Here is a 20,915-nt window from a genome sequence, read left to right on the forward strand (position 1 = left end):
ATTTGATTGACACCGCTAAGACCCTCCTCTTGAGTCTGATTGGTTGTATCTAGTTAGTAGAAAGCAGAGGAGCTTGATCACACCTTATCTATCTCTTATAATGTTACAACATAGTGACAGTTTCAAAGAATATGTAGGAAAAAATCACAAAAGTTGCAGCTTCGACCATGACAACATTTAAATTGTCCCCGCTATTAAATTTCAGCTTGGAGCCTCATGCAGGCAGGCATGGGTGGGCTGTGCTCTGCCAGCACTGACAGGGTTAATCACACCCATATGGTGCGCTGAGAGGTTTGGTCCAATGCTGCTGTGGGCCAACAGGAGAGGGAAGGCTGGGTGGGGGCAGAACAGAAGGGAGAGGACAGCGGGGCAGATCTCTCTCCCAACACCTGCACCTGGTCACTTTGGTTCCCATTCAGTCACCAGTTCAAGTCCGCTTCTCCAATCCATGGACCAACATCTTGATCTCATCACCGATAGTCTAATGGGCAGAAACTTTTGGAGATTGCGGGACAAGCGTTCAGGGATCTGATGCCGTTTTCTCTTTCTTTTCTTTTTATTGTTACGCAGAGGAATGTCTTCGGATAAAAGCGACTGATTCGGCATTGTGTTTTTTTTTTCCCCCACGGAACTATCAGACCTTTCGGATTGTTTTATTCCTGAGCAGATCTGCTACTGTAAGACATTTTTTTGTTTGTTTGTTTTGATTATTTTTTCGGTCTCCAAAGGCGCAAAACGCGCGGAATGCCGCGGTAACATCTCGCAAGTTGTGGCTGTTTTCTCAGAAATCAAAGGTAAGGACATTTAACTTAACCCTGGTTTAACTTTTAACTCGCGTTTAGTTACTCTGTAGCGCAGTCTCTGGTCCTTTAGAAAGCTGGAGTGCGCGTATTTGTCCCGGTTCCTATTTCTGGATGTTGAGTTCACAGGTAAGTGCGCACTCCTCCGCTTATGAAAGCAGCTGAAAGAAATCCTGTAATTATTTAAAGAGAAGCCATATATTATTACAGCAGAACTTCAATCTGTCCTGAGGCTCCCACCCAGTACAGAAAACCAACAGAACCGCTGTGTAAATATACCACGAAGTCAGTCCAGCACACAGTGGTGACATTTATAATTATAAGGAAATGACAAAGAAAATAGAGCGTAAATTTACACTAACGTGGTGTAAATTGTACCAAACTATAGACACATGCTTGGTATTCTATTATCGGATTAATTTTTATTATGACTCATTAAAATAATTTCTCAATCTATTATCTATGTCACTATGCAGGTGCAACCCCATAAATCAGAATATCTTTAAAAAGTTCATTCATTTCATTATTTTAGTTAATAGATAATTCCCTATGTAGGTTTATTACACTAATCGTTGTGCAGTTCACATTTTTATTCCAGTTAACTTTAATTGAGTAAAAGTAAAACAAACAAATTACCAAATTTTCAGAAAATTTTACTTAACTGTTACATGAGAGTTGGTAAAAACAAATTTCGGGAAGTGTTGCATCCATTCTTTTTAGTAGAAAGTTTAGTGGAAGGAAAAAGCTTACTAGAAAACATGCACAAGCAACAAGAAAAGCTACCAGCCTCACTGCAAAAGTAGTACCAGCACCTGGTTTAACGATTATGACATCATAGAAAATCCCCTATGGGAGACACCAAACCCAATAATGAAAATGGGCTAACAGCGGCTATTAAAGCAACCTGGGCTACCAGAGGCTAGCAAAGATCTCCTACACACTATGCCTCATTGATACCTTAGTCTCACCAAATTATCCCCTTTCAGTAGAGAAACAGTTCTTTAAAAACACTCTATTATATCCTGTGTTGCATCTAACTCAGCCATGATAATTAAATTAACAGGAATAAATCTCCCTCTGCACTCAACTAATCCATGTAATGTACGAGTTTCACATTTTAAATTGAATAACCGAGCTCATTCTGTGATGTCCTAATTGATTGTGATGCACTAGCGCTTCATTTGCTGCGGCTGTGAAACATCTAATGGAGGTAATCGACGTCAGATTTGCGCCGCGATGCCAGGAAGGTTGTTTAAGGTGCTGCCAGCGTGGCCTCTGTTTCTGATTTTCCATCGTGTTCCAGTCATTTCAGTTTCGACAGAATGTTCAAAACGTCTTTCTCGGGAACATGTTTTCCAGATTACGTGTTCCTGCCAAATTTTTTGTGAAATCACGCTCTTTTTTTTTTCTTTTTCATTTCCCCAACACCTCCTAATTTCCAGGCGACCTCATGAGGTTGGAGAAGAAGCCCAGGGGATGGGTTATAGACCCAAGCAAAGCACACCTTAAGGGAGACAATTTAATGGATGTTATGGACTCAGCTTTTAGTATTCATAATTTATATGGGATCCTCTCCAGCAAAGTGCAAATGCATAATGAATGTCTTGAGTTACGGTCTAACAGTTGGACTAAGTTTCACAACACGCCGTAACTGTCAGGGATTGTTTCAGCCGGGTTTACCTGCTCCTTTGAACTGTCATGTCCTCCACTCATCAGCTTCTGAGAGAGCTTTGTTGAAAGAAAGAGTGAGGGAGAGCCAGAGGGGAATCATTGATTGGCGTGTTCATTGTCTTCTCTGTGCAGGTAAAACGTGAGTGAAATACGTGCTGAACTAAGTGCTGTTTGTAGAAGAATTTGTCCGAGATGAAGGCTTGGTGATTTTAATCTCACGTAATTGCCAGACTTCTTGGCCTGGCGAGCCCCGTTTTGCAGTCCTAACACATACCTCACTACATTTACACTCTAAATAAATAATAGGGCTGTCATATTTTCCAGAGCAGGTGTGAAGATTTGGACGTTATTCTCTGCTGCCTAACTACGCGTCTCGTCTGAGAAGGCTGCAGGCCAGGCGTCTGATCAGAGACATCAGAGAGAGTCCGTCCTTCCCTCTTTTTTTTTCTGTCTCCCATTTCTCATGGGGCACTCTATAATAACGCTCATTCCTCTTTCTTCTTTTGTCCAGATTTAGATCTCTGTGGGCTACCTGCATGACTGTTACCATGACAGCATCTGGAGCCCAGCTCCTCCTGTTGGCCCTGTGTGTTTACAGAGTCTGGGGCCTGCAGCAGTCTGCGCCGCGGGTTCGCCTCTCCTTCAAAGGTGAGCTCATACATATGAAGTAAACTCCTCTGCCTGCGTTTCTTTTTTATTATTATTATTATAACAGCTTATTTGTTTGGTTCTTGTCCGGTTAAATCCCTGGCAGACTCGCAAACTTGTTCACACCAGAGGTTTTGCTTCCGTTTTATGAATATGTAAAGAGCATATTTCCTGCCGCATGTCAAACAACGGAGCGCTGAAAACAAAAGGTGGATGTTGCGTGTGGCTGGTTACGCGTTGTGCCCTTCGCCAGAGTTTCTCCCCACACCCTGAAATGCTCACGCACTATGATGTGACCTGTCAGGCTCTTCTTTGTTGCGATGTCGGGTCACAAGAGGAAACGCCTGAAAGCTGATCACAGGAGTGAAATGTATACTTTAACGGGGACGTATTGTGAAAAATTCACATTTTGTGCATTTCTGTACTTTCATTTTGCTTCAAAAAAATCACACTGATGTTTTTTGGCAATAAGTTTATGATTTTTGGTGTCTGGAAAACACGCCATATCAAAAACCTCCTGGTTATTAACTCCCATGTAAGGAGAGCTGCGCCGTTACCAAGCAACCCCAGTCAAGCCTATTCCGTTACCTAGCAACCCAAGCAGAACTGCAGGACATTTGGTCTGCTGGTTTTACTGCTACATGCACTGTACAATGGCTGCTGGAAAAGTGTTTTGTTGTTCACTACCATCCACAAACCACTTTCTGCCTTGTTGATTGTGCAGGATCCTCTGCTAATGCTTTTCAAACATGTACAGTTATATAATTGCATTTGTTTGGAGCCTTTTTTATGTTTAAGTGTAAACATTGAGTTTGGGGGCGTGGCCAGGAGCAGCTTATTGGGATTTAAAGTGACAAGACGCCCTAATTCAGCTCAAAATAGGCAGATCTGAGGCAGATCAGATAAAATATCATTATCTGAGAATGATTTTGTGTAGCCCACAGACCTATCCTAACCTGTACAAGGAAGGATAACAGGTCACCATTAAGATGTTAAATACTTGGCTTCCAGGTTTAGAGAATCTGGTTTTTTGAAGCCTTTTTTTTGTGCAGGTATTTGGGATTTTCCCCTTGTTCTCAGCTCACCTGTGCTCATTAACTCTGATGGCAGAGACTTTTCCTCACAAGTATGAGGACGACACCTTTGATCAAAACAATGCCAGATGATTACTGTTATTTCTGCCTCCCTGTCATGATGTCACATCAAGTTGTGGGAAGGGCTCCACGTGTAAGAACACATGCCCGACGCCGCATGGACGTGAAAATGAGAGGTGTGGATCAGATGTATAACATTCTTGAGTGCTTTGATGTGCAGCTGATTCCAGAGGCTTTGGTTTCAAAATAAGGTCTAGACAGCGTCTTATCTTGTAGTAGTGCATTGATTCAGTGATAAAAATGTATGATTTACATTTTAAAAAGCAATCTGAGGCAGATTAGGAGTAATCATGAGATCTGTGGTTGACAGAAACACTGGCGGTGTACGTGCAAGGCTGCTGTGCATTCTTCTGATTTTGTAACACTGACAACAGCTGTCCACATGCTGCGGATAGCTGCAGAGACAGATCCATCCTAGTCCTGAGAGAGTAATGGCCATGCTTTTTTATGTGACCTTTCACACTAATCCCTCTCCCAGTAAATAGCTTAGCAGGGTGTTTTTGGAGCTCGGTGCCCACAGTATTTGATGGATCAATCGCACAAGTTTGGTCTTGAATTTGCTCCTTCTCAGACTCAAGTAAACTCCAAAACTGAAGTGTTAAAGCAACTCAATTTGGGTCGTATTTTTCTGACCCAACTCTAGAATTTATAAGACAACATCAATGTGTTTTGGTTCAACACCACAGGGAGTTTGACCCAGAATGTTGGGTTTGAGGTTCAAACCAATATTCTGGGTCATAATGCAAGGTTTCCCCCAGAAAACTTGTTAATTCTGGTGGTTGGGTGCTAGGGCAGTCAGTCAGTGTGTTTTTGAGTTAAAAAATGTTTAACGTTGACAGGAAATTTGAAAATATCACTTAATAATTATGTGTCATTGAAAGATACACCAACTATAAAGTCTTAAAAAATGCCAAAATTTTAAGAACATTTAATTAAAGAAACAATGCTGGTAGCCCGCCAGGCTTATAATACACTAAGAGAAATCTTGTAATTTATTCTAACATAGGCAAAGGGTAGTAAGAAAATCTCATTGTTTAATAACCAGGCCTGTTGCAATAGGCAATAAACCAATGAATCACATGATTAAAACAAGCTGAATGATTTCTATTTCAATACTTTTTTTTCCTTTTTTTTCTATTTCTGAATAACAAAAGTATTCAGTCTGGTGCTTTGGTCTCTTCTAGCCATTTTTTCTTTAAGAACAGTTTTGTTTACAGAGACTTTATAATTAATTTTACTCATGTTGTCTGTTGTTTTGTTTATTTATTTTGGATATTTAAAATGTCTTACAGTTCCCGTGTTAAATGTTAATTCAAATTTAACGTTTATTGAACTTTTAGAATGTGTTCTTGCATTATTATGCTTTTATTATTATTTTAGTTGAAAATAGTCAATATTATTATGTACTGTAATAATTTCTGGGACAATTTATCATCCAGCAAAATTTGTTATTGTGACGGGAATAATGATAAACCACCATGGATCCATAGTACAATGGATCCCAGCCTATTCACTGTTTCATTGTTTGTACAAATTTACCCACTCACAAGTTTTTCTGTGCAACATAACTCCAAAAATTTGGAGGTCTATTGTACATATAACAAAATTTAAAACAGACATGATTCAATTATCCCAAATACTGGCTTTGTAAACTTTAACATTTGATTCAAGTCAAAATATAGGATTAACTCCTGCATTAATTTAGTTTTATAGTGATTTTTGTGCAGAACATCACACCTCTCTGCTGTGCTGACCTGTATAGAAAAAAATCCAATTAAAAATACTTTATTATTCTCCAAGGATATCAAATAATTAAAAATGTATGTGTAGTGACTGTATGGTTTCTGCCACCTTCGAGATGCAGCTCCTCCTCTGAGTTACACTTTCCAAGCTTCTGCCTTACAGAGCAATACTTCTGCACGACTGCCACACTCAGCTCCTCCAGACTAGCAAAAGCAATTAGCAAACACCTGGTGGAAAGGGACCTCTGCTGAGCTCATTATAAGAGCGAAATCTCCGTGCAACGTTGGCAAAACTTTGCTAAATAGTTAATAGAGGAGCGATGTTGTGATGACTTCCTAAAAGCAGAGTTTCAGAAACAGCAGAAGTTTTTAAAGAGACAGAGACCCAATTTTAAGGTGTTAAATTACAAAGTCAAATTTCTTTTAAGTCATAATTGATATATAAAGAAGTTTTACAGCAACGGAAGTTCACATAGTTACTTGTTTGTGCTATAAAGTGGTGCAATGTGCCTGGAAAATATATAATGCCCTCCCTTTAAGCTGTAGAGTAGTCTCTGGATACTCAGGTTTATGAAGATAACCCGATTGTCCTAACTGGTAGATCTATCAGGTTTGCCTTTGATACAACATAAGGTTATTTGGTGAAGAGTATTTGTGCTAAAAATACAGAATGATGTAGTCAAGACAAACAGATGGTGCTCAGTGTGTAGAAAAAAAAGTGTTATGTAAGTTCCAATTTTTACTCAGAAAGTTTAGCTTGAAGGCTTGTTGTGAATCAGTGTTCTACCTTTACAAAAATCTATCATTTTTAACCTAGAATTTTATAAAATTCAATTTAAGTGTATCTTTCTGTCAGTTGTGTTGTAGGTTTGGTGTAATTTACTATTTTCTGCTATAAATTCATTGAATTGTTTTAATCGGTTTCATTTGGACAATCTGTTTTTAATGAAGGATAATAAAGGTATTTATTTTCTTGTAAGAGTATGTAAATTGGAAGTGATATTTAGAAAATCCACTTGAGCATCTGTCTCTCAACATATCTGTGCACATTTTGAGGTCAAAAACCCCAGATACTCATCACAATGTTAGCAAGAGACATATCCTTTAAGTCTTTTAGTTGCTGCTTTCAAACATAAAATGTCTTAAAGATTTACAGATCCAAGAAAAAAAAAGAAATTTATATTTGCTTTTTAAAACATTGAATGTTTAGCTTGTTGCTGAGCAGGTAAAAAGAAACAAAATAAAAAAGACAATTCAGTTATGTTTGCATTTTAAGTAACATCTTTTTTTATGTTTGCCCACCAGTACTTTAGCACAGTGATTTCAGTGGTGAAAAGTTTGGGCACCATTGGCTTAAAAAAGTAATAAACACATTTTACTTGGAATCTATTTTGACTTTGTGACTCATTAGTTGGTCAAAATGTTGAAGGTTGGGCGTGCTGTGGTGGCGTGGGGGATGGCGCGGCTCACACTTGGAGGCCTTGAGTCCTCGGCGCGGCTGTCGCGGGTTCGATTCCCGGACCTGACTGACGTTTGCTGCATCTCTTCCCCCTTTCCTGTCAGCCTACTGTCGTGTAGGGGACACTAGAGCCCACAAAAAGACCCCCTGGAGGGGGAAAAAAAAAGACTTAAAAAAATTTTTTTTTAAATGTTGAAGGTTGCACTAGCTGATGGGCAAGAAAAATGTTAATTATTTGGACAGTGGGTCAGAAGGCACTCATGCTGAAGTGGGATTGAACTCCGACTCCATCCGTTTCAGTCACTTTGCCATTGTGTGTTTGGGCAGGACACTTCAGCTGCTTTGCCTGCTGGTGGTGGTCATCGATTGATTGAATCAGTCTTCCTCATGGCAGCTGTGGCTACCCTCAGTGTGTGAATGTGTGTATGAATGACTGACTGTTGTGTGGAATGGTTTAGAATCCTTTGACTTATACTATACAAGTACCTATTCACCACAACTCAACCCACTGACATTAATTTAATTACTTAGCATAATTAACCTTGTGACGAAGGAGTGTTCCGTCCAGTCATCAGCAAATCGCCAATAGCGTCGCACAAACTGTATAAGCTGTCATTTAGTCAGTCACATGACACCATGACCTAGAAGTTAGATCGTCATACAGCCTGACTTAGCTGTTTTAAATTCAGTCAGACCATCATCAAGGAAAGGGCCATGTTTTATAGGTGACTTCAGCTAGATCCTGCTTTGCATACAAATAGAAATCACGACAATGACCGTGTAGCCATCAAGTTATTATTAGAAACTATTTATTGGCTTAATTTGTGTCATATCTTGTAGCGTATGCTGAACTCCTCCAGCGGTTCGTTGACCAGCTCTTCCAAATGTCGCGGACGTCTTAAAGCGCATGCTCACGCATGCGCACTCACTGCACGTATGCTACGCTGATAGAAGAAGGAGCCGTTACGAGCTGGAACGTAGTCTCACACTAAAGTTCGTGTCGCGACATGCAAGCACAAACGCACACAAGGATGCGCTCAAGCGACAACTTACTTTTTGATTTCAGCTCAAACTGGCCCCGTTCTTCGCGGCTGCCTCAGTTGTCATATCCATTCTAGCTTGTAATTTTCAGTGTCATTTTCCCGGTTCAAATTTTCAAACGGGACTATACGGAGGGAATCACATGACGGCATAATACCTATCATCAGAACGTATTGTTTATTATTGGTCAGATGATTTATTTGAATTTTCTCAGTGTTATGGTTATTTTATTTTGTATACCTTGTTAGGAGTTTGCTTGAATTAGTAGACTAATTCAAGTAAATGAATTAGTTTATTCATTTTCTAATGAATAAACTAAAATTTCCACATAATTTTATATTTTGGCCTGCCTGATTATGTTACTTTTAAATATAAAATATTGATCATGTGATCAGTTGGATTTTCTTTTTACCAAATATTTTTTCTCTTGGGTCATTTCTTGGATGGTTACTTGAGTAAAAATATCTTAAAGTAGTGCTACTCTTACTTGAGTGCAATTTTCAGATACTCTACCCACCTCTGACGATTTTGTTGATGGGATTTGACACAAATCTAATGTTTATTGCTTGTTTCATAATTACCATTATGTTTTTATGATGTATAGCACTTTGAACTTTCGTGTTGCTGAAATGTGCTATACAAATAAGCTTGCCTTGACTTGACGTCTCTTACTTAACACATTGAGTCACAGCTTTTGACCCAATATTTGCTTGGTCTGTCCTACATTTGGTTTGAGAAATGACCCTGCAGATTCTGTGTGCACTGAGCTCTCACACTCAACCCCTTGTTAAAGGTTGTAGATCGAATCTCAGGTTTTAGTCATAAAGCAGCACTCTGAGGACCCTTCCCCCTAGAACAGAAGAAAACCCAGAGAGGTTAGGATTTAGTCCCCAACTGTTTTCTGCTACTCCCTGGATTTATTGTTCATTGTTTGTGACAGCAAGCCCCTTTGTTCCTCGAGGCGCCTGTGGAGGAGGTTTCGGGGCATGTGACTCTTCTGAGCGATCGTGCCGGACTGAGTGACATTCTGAGGCCACATGTGGTCTGCAGAGGACAAGGACTTCATGTTGATTTTCAGGAAGTTGAGTCAATTAAGGAGATTTCAAAGGAATTAACTGAAGCTTGTTTGATTTGTTGGTTCAGCGTTGCTAGAAAGCAGAACATGAAAGCTGTGTAACTTGAGCCGTGTTTTAAACTCTCGTACCCTCACTGTGCTGTCACCAGGCGGTTCATACAGAAGACGGGTCTGGGACTAAGTGGTTCTGGTCATTATAGTGACTCAGTGACAATACGCTGTAACCTGAGCGTTCATAGTGGGCCCCATACTGGACTTCCCAGAATGTCCTTCCCAGTGTTTCCCCTATCGATATCAGAATGTTGTCAGACGATAAGTGTTTGCTGAATGTTTACCAGATGATGGCAGGACATTGTTTGCTATTTTTGGCAAACAGAGATGAGTACAGGGTTGCGGCGTTGCTGCATTTAGCCCGTTCGGTGAATCCACCATGACCGTGTTGGAGCTCGGCCATTGGGACTTGTTATCCTGTGGGAACAGAGCCGGACTCTGAGACTCCGTCCCGCTTCGACCGGAGATCCGACTGCGAGGCTTATTTTAGTGGCACCTCCACTGCATCCTGTTAACGCAGGCCTCAAAAGGAAGATGGCAGGCCCTTTGATGTAAATAAAGATTGCGCTTCCTCTTGAGTCCCTGTAAGCCTGCTTCTGAGGGTCTCTGAGAACATTTGTCATTGTTTAAGCCTGCTGTCTTTAACATGCCTCCGTCACGTCGCAGGGAGCACATATGGTGGCCAATATTTCAGACATGCCACAAATGTGTGTGTGGGTGTGTGTTGGGGTGCTTTCCATGTCTTTAATCTGCTGCAATGAATTGATGAATTGTTAAAGGGAACATATTCTGCTTTCTTTTAAACAAGTTAGGTCAGTTTTATGATCTATACAAAACATGTTCATTGCATTTTTGGCATGAAATCATTCTCAGAGGATGAGATTTTACCTGATCATTTCTGCCTATTATGAACTACTTTCAGAAAGAGCTGTTTTAGGGTCCTATGTCTTTTCCAACAGCCATTGTGCCAACTATAATTAAAGCTAAACAGAAGAAACTTTTTTAAAAGTATCTGAAAACCCTGTTTGGAGCAATTTACCTATTGCTGAATTGTTTAATTATTGTATATAATATGAAATTATCAAGATTTTGTATAAACTGTAATACATTTTCATTGCTGTTTGTATTATATTTGAATGATTTCTACTCCATATTGTGTGTTTTAACAATGGACCACAAGACAAGTAGCTGGGTCCTATTATGAGCTACTTTCAGAATGAGCCGTTTTAGGGTTCTGCCACCTTTATGCAAATAAGCTGTTGCTGGCCAGTTGTCTCTGCCAACAGCCATTGTACCAACTATAATTAAATAATTAAAGCTAAACAGAAGAAAGTTTTTAAAAAGCATTTTAGGAGTAATGTGCCTGTAACTGGATTGTTTAATTTATCAACATTTTGTATAAACTAATTAATTTTAATTGCTGTATTTGAATGATTCTACTGCATGATGTGCGTTTTAATGATGGATCCCAGGAAGAGTAGCTTGGAAACAAACAAACAAACAATATAGCAATAAAACCAGTTGACCAGCTCGACTCTGGTTGCTAGGTGAGGAGCTGGGATCAGTTGGGTTGCTAGGCAACGAGGCAGCGCTCACATGTTGTAATTTAGGATTCTTTTTTTATTTAGCACTCACCTGTTTGTAGAACCAGTAGAGACCCAAATGGAAGCACAAAAATGCGCAAAAAATGAAGTTTTGCATAAGAGACTCCCTTTAAAAACTTTGCATGAGTCCATTGCTCTTGTAATGGTCTCATTGGATCAGTTGGGGTTGCTAGACAACGAGGTCAGTTGGGGTTGCTAGACAACGAGGCAGTGCTCGCATACTGTGACTTAGGAGTTTGAAATTTTCCAGACACAAAAACACATACTTATTTCCCAAAAATGGTTGTTGTTTCTTTTTTATCTATGGTTGTTTTTTTTGTTTTGTTTTTTTTTTACACTCAATTCATTCTAGAACCAGTAGAGAGCCAAATGGAGGCACACAAAAGTGCAAAAAAAATGAAGTTTTTTATAATAGTCTCCCTTTAAAAGTTCAATTATAGCTTTTAGGAGAACAAAAAAAGAGAAACACTTTCCACTGCTGCGAGTCTTAACAGGTTACGCTCTGCTGAACACAGACCTGATCTTAGGAATTAGCTGCGAGTTCGACTGACCAGGTTTCCTAATGGAGCCACATGGCTTTTCCTCCAGAGCTTGCACTGCTTTAAACCCAATCAGACACCAGAGCACATAAAATATTGAGATCTTAAAAGCGAATATGCTTTTTCAAAACGCTCAATGGTGAGTCATATTTAATAAGTGACACATATTTTCCAAAAAAAAAGAACTTGAGTGTGTTGTTTCAGGGACCATAAGTTCATCCAAGTTGGTAATGAAAATATGTTAAAGGCATAAGGGGAATAGCATGAGTGCTCTGCCTCCAGCCAAAGTGCTTTTTTTTTTTTAAACATTACTGTAACATTTTCCACACAGAACTCATGGACACAAAAGCAGCGCGACCCTTCAGTTTTTCCTTCAACACCAGCGACTACAGGATCCTCCTCATGGATCAGGACCAGGGCCGCCTCTACCTGGGCAGTCGGGAGTACTTGGTTGCTCTGGACATGCACAACGTCAACAAAGAACCGCTTATAGTGCGTTCAAGCTCTCGTCTTAAATCCACTCTGCTATTTGGCATGTGGTCCTAAATCTCTGAGTAGTGCAGTGATCCTAATTTGTGGTGTTTTTTCTCTAATGCAGATCCACTGGCCAGCTTCTGCAAAGAGAAAGGGAGAATGCCAGATGACAGGAAAGGGTAGACAGGTGGGATCTTGTGCTCATATAAAAATTAATCCTTCTTTCCAGATGCTGCAGCAGTGTTAGAATTCCATTTGTCTTACTCCTCTTTGTCCAGGGTGAATGTGCCAACTTTGTGAGGTTGATTGAGCCGTGGAACCGCACCCACCTCTACACCTGCGGCACAGGGGCGTACCAACCCATCTGCACATTCATCAACCGAGGCTGGAGGGCAGAGGTGAACACAGCATTTACAGATCCCCAAGTGGGATTTACAGCAAAACGCCCCAAGCAGCGCAGACCTGGAGAGCTTTGTCCTGCTAAATATTTCAGGACGGCAAACTGGGACACTGATTTGTTTATGATTTTCCTTATGCTCTATTTTTATGCACACTCTCTCTCTCTGATCTGCCTCTGCAGGACTACCTCTTTAGACTGGTGTCTGGTTATATGGATTCAGGGAAGGGAAAATGTTCCTACGATCCTAAGCAGGAGAATGTTGCAGTTTTGATCAGTAAGAAAAATGCCTGACTAAGGCTACGTTCACACTGCAGCCTGACGTGACCCAATTACGATTTTTTTTTTTTTTTTTTTTGTCAAATCAGATTTTTTTTTTTTTTTGCCGTGGTCGTTCACACTTCCAAACACACACGACCTGCATGTGATCTCCAGTGTGAACTGCAAACGACCTGAAAGTATCCCGCATGCGCAGTAGAGGGCGCAATAACGTCACACGTAGAGAGCGTGCTCAGTGTAAAAGAGAAGAAGAAGTGCTCTGTGTTTGCGGAATTAAACATGGATGCTAACGGTGGAGCATAGCTTACGATTTTAAAGTTGTTGTCCGACCGGAGCCAGCACATTAACAACTTAATCCTCATTATAATCCGCCACGGTTCAGGGCGCAGAATAGTGACGTTTGTCGAGCATTAGTGACGTTCAGGTCGGATGGGTGAGACCTGGCCGTTAGGTCACATTTAAATCGGATACGAATCGGATATCCAAGCAGCCTCGATTGGATTCGAAAAAAATCCAAGCTGTGTTCAGATTGTCATGAAAAGATCCAATACAGGTCGCATTACGTCCAAAAATCGGATTTGGGTCACTTCGGACTGCATTAGACGCAGAAAAAACGCACACAAGCTGGTCAGTAAATGTTTGAATCTTTGTGTGTCTTTACAGACGGAAACCTGTACGCAGGTGTACATATTGACTTTATGAGCACAGACGCTGCTTTATTTAGGACCATGGGAGGGAGGACAGCAATCAGGACGGAGCAGTATGATTCCAGGTGGCTCAACGGTGAGCAAGTGTGGGTGTGAAGAAGTAAAACGCCAATGATTACACGTTCTAGATCCTCTCATTTCATTTTGACAACTACTCGTTTCAATCCCCTTTCTGCTTTTATCCTCCAGAGCCGGTGTTTATCCAGATCCAGCAGATCCCTGACAGTGCAGAAAAGAATGATGACAAGCTTTACTTCTTTTTCCGGGAGAAGAGTCTAGACACCAGTGGTGGGGCGAGCCCCACGGTTTTAGCCCGGGTGGGGAGAGTATGTCTGGTAAGCAGAACCACGCTACTAACCAAATTACTTCATGAACATTTTCACATCTTTTCATGCTACAACCACAAATCTCTAGGTATTTTTATTTGATGGAGGGACATACAGTAATGCATAAATGTGATGTAGAAGTTTCCAATGTCTCTCTAATGATAACGATCTAAAAAGTCAATTAATGAGCAAATAGGGTGAATATTAAGGTAATGATCAAAACAATCCACCTCTACCAACAGAGTTCTGTTATATAGCTGTTTCTCCAAGATTTTGTGATGTTTTTTTAGTGTTTATTTTGCAATCAAAGTTACAGATATTGTGGTGCCAAATTAGAAAAGAATTTGTATGATTTTTGCTCTAATGTATGATGTTAAATGTGACTTTTTATTACTCGCCATATCAATTGAGGACTATAACTTAACCTCAAGTAAGGCTGAGGCAGTAGTCACTTAAACTCAATGTTTTTGATCGATTTTGATAAAAATTTACAGTAAAATCACAAATATGTGGAGATTAGTTGATTTTGTGTGAATTTCCAGGTTTGTGAAAAACTGGAAGAATGTATTGATGTAATTTGGAGTGTAGAGGGCAAAATGAAGAGCTATGGGCCTTGAGTTTGATGCATTTGATTTAAAATGTGAACTTAAAGGGGAACTATCAATTAAAATTAACATTTTGCATATATTGTACTTCTATTTGGGTCTCACCTGCTTTTAAAAACAGTCCATTTATATCAACCACCTAACCATTTTGTGGCAATAAGTTGATGTTTTTTGGTGTCGTTTCAAAAGTTCTAGATTGTTGAATCTGTATGCACTGTAAAATGGCTGCTGGAAAAGGCAATTGGCCAAGAAAACAATAAAGCGTTTTATTGTTGGTTATGCAGGAGGCTCCACTTCTGCTTTTCAAACATGTACTGTTGTATAATTGCGTATCTGTTTGAAGCTTTTTTTCACATGCGAGTGTAAACATTGAGTTGGGGGGCGTGGCCAGCAGCAGCTTCTTAGGATTTAAAGTGACAAGACGTCATTAAAACAGCTCATTCTAAAAGGAGCAGACTAAAATCTTATTATCTAAGAAGGATTTTGTACAAAAAACTTAATGAACATGTTTTGTAAAGCCTACAGACCTATTCTAACCTGCTCAAGGAAGCATACCAGGTCACCTTTAGCTATGTCTTTATATTCATCTTGTAGAATGATGAAGGTGGACAGAAATCCCTGGTGAACCGCTGGACGACATTCCTGAAGGCGCGTCTTGTCTGCTCGGTTATAGGAGACGACGGAGTCGAGACGTCGTTTGATGAACTACGTAAAGCTCTGAGAAAATTGTCTCCAATTTTGTGTTGGCTGCATCTGCTCGACTATGTTCTTAATGAAATGCATGTCATTGTTTTTCCAGGAGACGTGTTCATTCAACCAACACAAGATGAAAGAAACCCCATGGTGTACGCTCTGTTCACCACAGCCGGGTGAGTCATTTTCTGGAATCCAGGTTCACAAATTCAAAGTAATTTCTTTGTTTTATCAACACATTTTTGTGGCTAATTTATTCTCTAATTTTATGGGCTGGGTTTGGCACCTTTTTTTTTTAATATTTGTTGTTTGTTTTTGCTGAAGCTCTGTGTTTAAGGGCTCAGCAGTTTGCGTATACTCAATGGCTGACGTCCGCAACGTCTTCAATGGACCGTTTGCCCACAAACATGGCCACAACTACCAGTGGACAGAATACACTGGGAAGATTCCCTATCCACGGCCTGGAACAGTAAGTTTCACTCTCATTGTCTTCACAGAGAAATACGACAAGAAAGCGCAAAATGAATTCAGTTTATATGCACCACAGATCTGGAACAAATGTCCAGATAATTGCAAAAAAAAAAAGCCAAAATATTGAGTGCTTCTACCTCTAGTCTAAAACCCCATCAGCTTAGAGTTGCGCTTGAAACATAAGTTGATGTGTAATGGTTGAATTGTAGACTGTGTGTTCTATGACTTTGTATTTTTGTGTTTTTATGATGTAAAGCACTTTGAAATGCCTGAAATTTGCTATACACATAAACTTGATTGATTGATTGATTGAATGAATAAACCATAAGGTGGAATACTTAGAAAACACTAACACATTATATGTAAAATGTAGATTATTAAAATTCATTGACAGTAAAACTATTGACAGTTTTAATTCTTGACAGTTTTAAACCTGAAATATTTACCAAAAACATTAAAAATTTGTCTAAGGAGGAAATTTTTCAATTAAGGGGGAAATTAAATTTTCTGAATTTAAAAAAAAGTTTTCTGGGGGAAACCTTGTATATAATATTATTAGTCAATTATTGATGTTGGTGTTGTTTTGGACCCTACCTTTGTTTTATCATCCACTGTAATTAAAATTAAAGATACTAGACCGATGGGTTAACTATTAACTACAAGCTATGTGAATGTATTATGTATATGTAATAAATGTAATATGACATAGGTGGTTAAAGAGGAGACGTATTGATAAGTTTGCACTTCTATCCACTCTCTTGAATATTTAAGATAAAAGTTTTGTAATTATGTTTCATGCTGTAAGTATTTTTGTTCATATTCAATATGACACTGGTGTAATCAAATCTTTTTCCTCCCTCTTGCATTCAGTGTCCAGGAGGAACCTTCACTCCAGGCATCCAGTCGTCCAAGAACTTCTCTGATGAAGCTGTGAATTTCATCCGCTCACATCCCCTCATGTTTCATTCAGTGTATCCTATCCATCGTCGCCCCCTGGTGGTTAAAACCGGCGTGGACTACCGGTACACGGCCCTTGTGGTCGACCAGGTGGACGCAGTGGATGGACGCTATGAGGTCCTATTTTTAGGCACAGGTGAAATAGCAGCAGGACAGATGGTTGTAATACATTTTCATTGAGAAATGCTAATAATCAACAATATTAATGCTGCTTTTAGACCGAGGCACAGTGCAAAAAGTCATCGTTTTGCCCAAAGACCCAACAACCATGGAGGAACTGACTCTAGAAGAGGTTGAGGTTTTTCGGGTATGTCTCTGTTTGCCTGTGTTCATTCAATCACAATAACCATAGAAGTTTAAGTATTTTTCTTCATTAAATTGCAGACCAGAGTTCCTGTTAAAACAATGAAGATTTCTTCAAAAAGAGTAAGCTTTTTTTGATTCTTCATACTGGAGACACAGCAGGTTCTCAAAAAAGTATTCGTACCGCTTGAACTTTCCAGATGTTGTTACAATCTATGAAAACACCCTTCTCTTGGTAACACATGGTGGTGGCAGCATGATGCTGTAGGGATTCTTCAGAGGCAGAAAATCTAGTTGGAGTTAATAAAAAGTAACTAAATGAAGAACTATCCTGGAAGAAAACCAGTTTGGTGTTTTAACAAACTGGAGCAGAGGTTTTCTTTCCATCAAAATAACAACCGTAAACATAAAATCAGAAGTATTGAATAATGTTTTTTAAACTAAACACATTTGTGAGTTTGGCCCTTGTTCCAATCACAGACATTGAGGTTTGCAGTTGAGATGTGTCAAAAATATTTGCTCTATATATTAAAATGTTCAGGAGGTACAAATACTTTCTCTACTACCTTTGTTTATATGCATCTACTGCCCCTTTGAGTTGAGCCCGTTTTTGTTTGTGTTGCTACAGCAACAGCTATACGTGTCATCAGACGCGGGGCTGACGCAGGTGTCGCTGCACCGCTGCGGCGTGTACGGCAGGGCCTGCTCTGACTGCTGCCTGGCCCGGGACCCCTACTGCGCTTGGGATGGAGAGAGCTGCTCTGCCTTCACCCCTTCTACCAAAAGGTTTAGATCACCTCATATTGTCCCTGTGCTGTTATGTTGGGTTTACTGAAGCACACCTGACAGTCTGAGAGACTCGGTTCAATTGGGGAGCAAAGTCACAACATTTGTTACATTTTCAACTGCTGTGATTCACTTTCACACGGCACAAACGAGTCAAACGAACCGAACTCTTTGAAAAACCTGTTCCCCACTTCACAAACACCAAATCTTACAAAGTACGTCTGGTCTAGTTCCTAGAGCAAACATCTTAGTACACTTGAAATAAGACAAACTAACTTACAAGTAATGTTTTGGAAAGATAGAGAGGCTGGTTTTCATACTTAATATTAATAAAGATGAATTAACTTATAACATGGGGAAAATACCTTGTTATAAGTTACCGGTAAATATTCTGCCAATGGAACAAGTGCTTTTTCATCAATAATAAGGAATTATTTACTTAAAACAAGTCCCTAGTTCTTGCTAAAAAAATTAACTGTAAGTTAGTTTTGTCTTATTTCAAGTTTACTAAGATAGTTGCACTAGGAACTAGACCAGACGAAACAAGACAAAAAGCTCAGAAGACAAAAGTTGAACTTCTTTCTTGACAAAATGTAAAGAAAATGAAGTGGTGTTGGATTTTAGCGTTTTCGCTTTTTTGTTTTTGTATAAGACAAGCTATTCCTCCCTCTAGCGCTATACTCCCAGCTTGTGTTTTAGTTGTATTTACCCAGAATCCCCTGCGCTATAGTCAGCTTTCTGCTTTTGGAGCGGCCTCCAGTCCACTTGGCGTTCATATATACCTAGAGTTCACTTTGACCGAACTGATATTTAGGCTTGTAGGTGGACCAGAATTAACTTTTTTGATCTGAATCAGTGTTTGATTACAAGACTTCCCCAAACAAACTAGAGTTTAATTAAAGTGGACTAAAAAGGACTGGTGTGAATGAATCTTTTAACTCTAATACTTGTTTTAGGAGGAGCAGAAGACAAGATGTAAAGCACGGTGATCCACTAAGACAGTGCAGGGGCTTTAATGCCAAAGGTAAGATGGAGGTTTTAATTGTTACATATAATAAATATTTTGTTGTTTTTATTTTAAGCAATTTTCTTTTCTCCACATGTGCAGTGGAGAAACGTCTGAGAGAGATTGTGCAGTTTGGGGTGGAGGGCAGCAGTACCTTCTTGGAGTGTCAGCCTCGCTCCCCTCAGGCCACAGTCAAGTGGCTTTACCAGAGGGAGGGAAAGAGGAAAGTGGTGAGGAAGTAAAATTTATTCATTGCAAGTTTAATAAGAAACGACAGATCAAAAAATAGTGGTTTAAGTTTGGCTGAAGTCATGATTCAGTAATTCCAGTCTGAACCTCCTACCTTGTGTTATGGCATAAAACCCTGTTACCAATGTTGACTAGAATAACCGCTGTTTCCCAAAAATAATGATTAAAAAATTTACTATTTTAAACTGTACAAATTGTACTTATTCAAACCACTTACTGATGCAAGAAAAGAAAAATCCTCAAGCTATAGATTTTAGCATCCCAGTTCAGTTTTGCTGCAGCGCTTTTCTGTTAATTTGGGTTTCATGTGACGCACAAAAATTGCAAATGGTTGTCAAAGAATTAAAAAACAAAAGAAAAAAATGTAAAGTTTGACATGCAAACCCAGTTTTTTGTAATACGACCTGTATCTAATCTTTCCATGACAGCCTGAACAGAAGTTTGATTTATTATTTTATTTTATTTTATTTGCCGAATGCGACCCAGGCTGCTTGGGTATCCGATCTTTTCAAATGTGACCAGAATCTTAACGGTCAGGTCGCGTTTAGCCGAACAGAACGTCATTGATACTCGACAAACGTCACTACTCTGCTTACTGATACGCGAAAGCGGGAAGTAAAACAACAACCATGGCGGACGATAATGAGGATTAAGTTGTTAATTTGCTGGCTGCGGTTGGACAACAACTTTAAAATCGTAAGATATGCTACACCGCTAAGACGCTAAATCTGTTGTTACTGCAAACATTGAGCACTTCTTCTTCTTCTTTTTTATGTTGGTTGGCAAAACACTGAGCCCTCACCGCGCCCTCTACTGCGCATCCGGGATACTTTCAGGTCGATTACCATTCACAATGGAGAGATCACATACAGGTCGAAAGTGTGAATGACCATACCAAAAATAATAAAATTTGACAAAAAATTGGAACTGTGTCACTTCAGGCTGCATTATGAACGTAGCATAAATGTGTTGAGTACTTTCTTACGCGGCTGGTGCTTTGTTGCTTCAATTGTTAGTTCTTTAGTTATTACAAGGATAGAAATCTAAACTTATTGCTCATTCTTTAACCTGTAGCTGAATCGTGTTGGAGGAGTTCTGAAAACCAACCAGGGAATCCTCCTGAAGTCTCTCAACCAATCAGACGCGGGGCTCTACCACTGCCTTGCCACCGAGAACAACTTCAAGCACACCGTGGCCCGCGTGGCTTTGCGCATCCTGGATCGGGACATCGTTTTGGCGCTAACCGCTCAGGACGAGGACGAGGAGCCAAAAACCCGCCAAGCAGGGGTGTACCCTCAGTCGCCCGTCGCCTCCACACCTTTCCCACCCGAGATCAGACTTATTAACCAGTACTGCCAGTCCTACTGGGACCAAGTCAACCCCAAACAGGAGCAGCAGCGGAAGCGTACTAGCCGCAGGCACACAGAAAGTCAGGACCAAGGTCTTGGTTAGGCGGCGGGACGGTCCAACACCGGTCTGTCTGGACTTTATGCTGGACATTTTAGTTCGACCTTCGTTTGGGTGTCACTTCCACTCATTTGGGGTGGGTGACGCCATTGTTTTATCTTTAAAGTGTTGTTGGTTTTGCCAGTTTGAACCCAGTAAATCCATATTAAATATAGTTTACACTACTGATGACCACATTCTAAATGATGCCATAGTTACCAAACAGCAGCTTTATTACCGTGTATAACAATGTTGCTTTTGTTGAAAAGATAAAAGAACTGTTCAGTGGAACAAAGCACACATTTCACACAAACTTGGTGTTCTTTGCAAAAAAAAAAAAAAAAAGGCTGAATGCAATAATGCAAATAAGCCTATAGTTACACAGGTATGCTTTCCTTTAAGTATCTCCAAAAAGAAGTGTAATATATTAAT

General features: G+C 39.8%; 1 protein-coding gene across 3 annotated transcripts; it reads left to right on the forward strand.

Moving 5' to 3' along the window:
- The first annotated feature begins 220 nt into the window (after window positions 1-220).
- LOC122839288 (semaphorin-3F-like) lies at window positions 221-20,840 on the forward strand. 3 transcript variants are annotated; one of them, XM_044130742.1, is made up of 19 exons: window positions 237-794; window positions 2,801-2,894; window positions 2,983-3,119; window positions 12,116-12,276; window positions 12,383-12,445; window positions 12,537-12,656; window positions 12,839-12,932; window positions 13,598-13,717; window positions 13,831-13,976; window positions 15,167-15,281; window positions 15,372-15,441; window positions 15,590-15,734; window positions 16,607-16,829; window positions 16,912-17,000; window positions 17,078-17,119; window positions 17,625-17,782; window positions 18,739-18,806; window positions 18,891-19,018; window positions 20,112-20,840. In XM_044130742.1, exons 3-19 carry the CDS (start codon window positions 3,008-3,010, stop codon window positions 20,487-20,489), a joined length of 2,232 nt encoding a protein of 743 aa, XP_043986677.1. In that variant the 5' UTR covers window positions 237-794; window positions 2,801-2,894; window positions 2,983-3,007; the 3' UTR covers window positions 20,490-20,840. The 3 variants fall into 3 exon arrangements, with proteins under 3 accessions (XP_043986661.1, XP_043986677.1, XP_043986669.1); XM_044130734.1 differs by having other exon boundaries at window positions 331-794; window positions 2,796-2,894; XM_044130726.1 differs by lacking the exon at window positions 2,801-2,894 and having other exon boundaries at window positions 221-794.
- The last annotated feature ends 75 nt before the right edge of the window (window positions 20,841-20,915 follow it).

The sequence above is a fragment of the Gambusia affinis genome, linkage group LG01 (assembly GCF_019740435.1).
Source record: "Gambusia affinis linkage group LG01, SWU_Gaff_1.0, whole genome shotgun sequence".
Lineage (NCBI taxonomy): Eukaryota > Metazoa > Chordata > Actinopteri > Cyprinodontiformes > Poeciliidae > Gambusia > Gambusia affinis.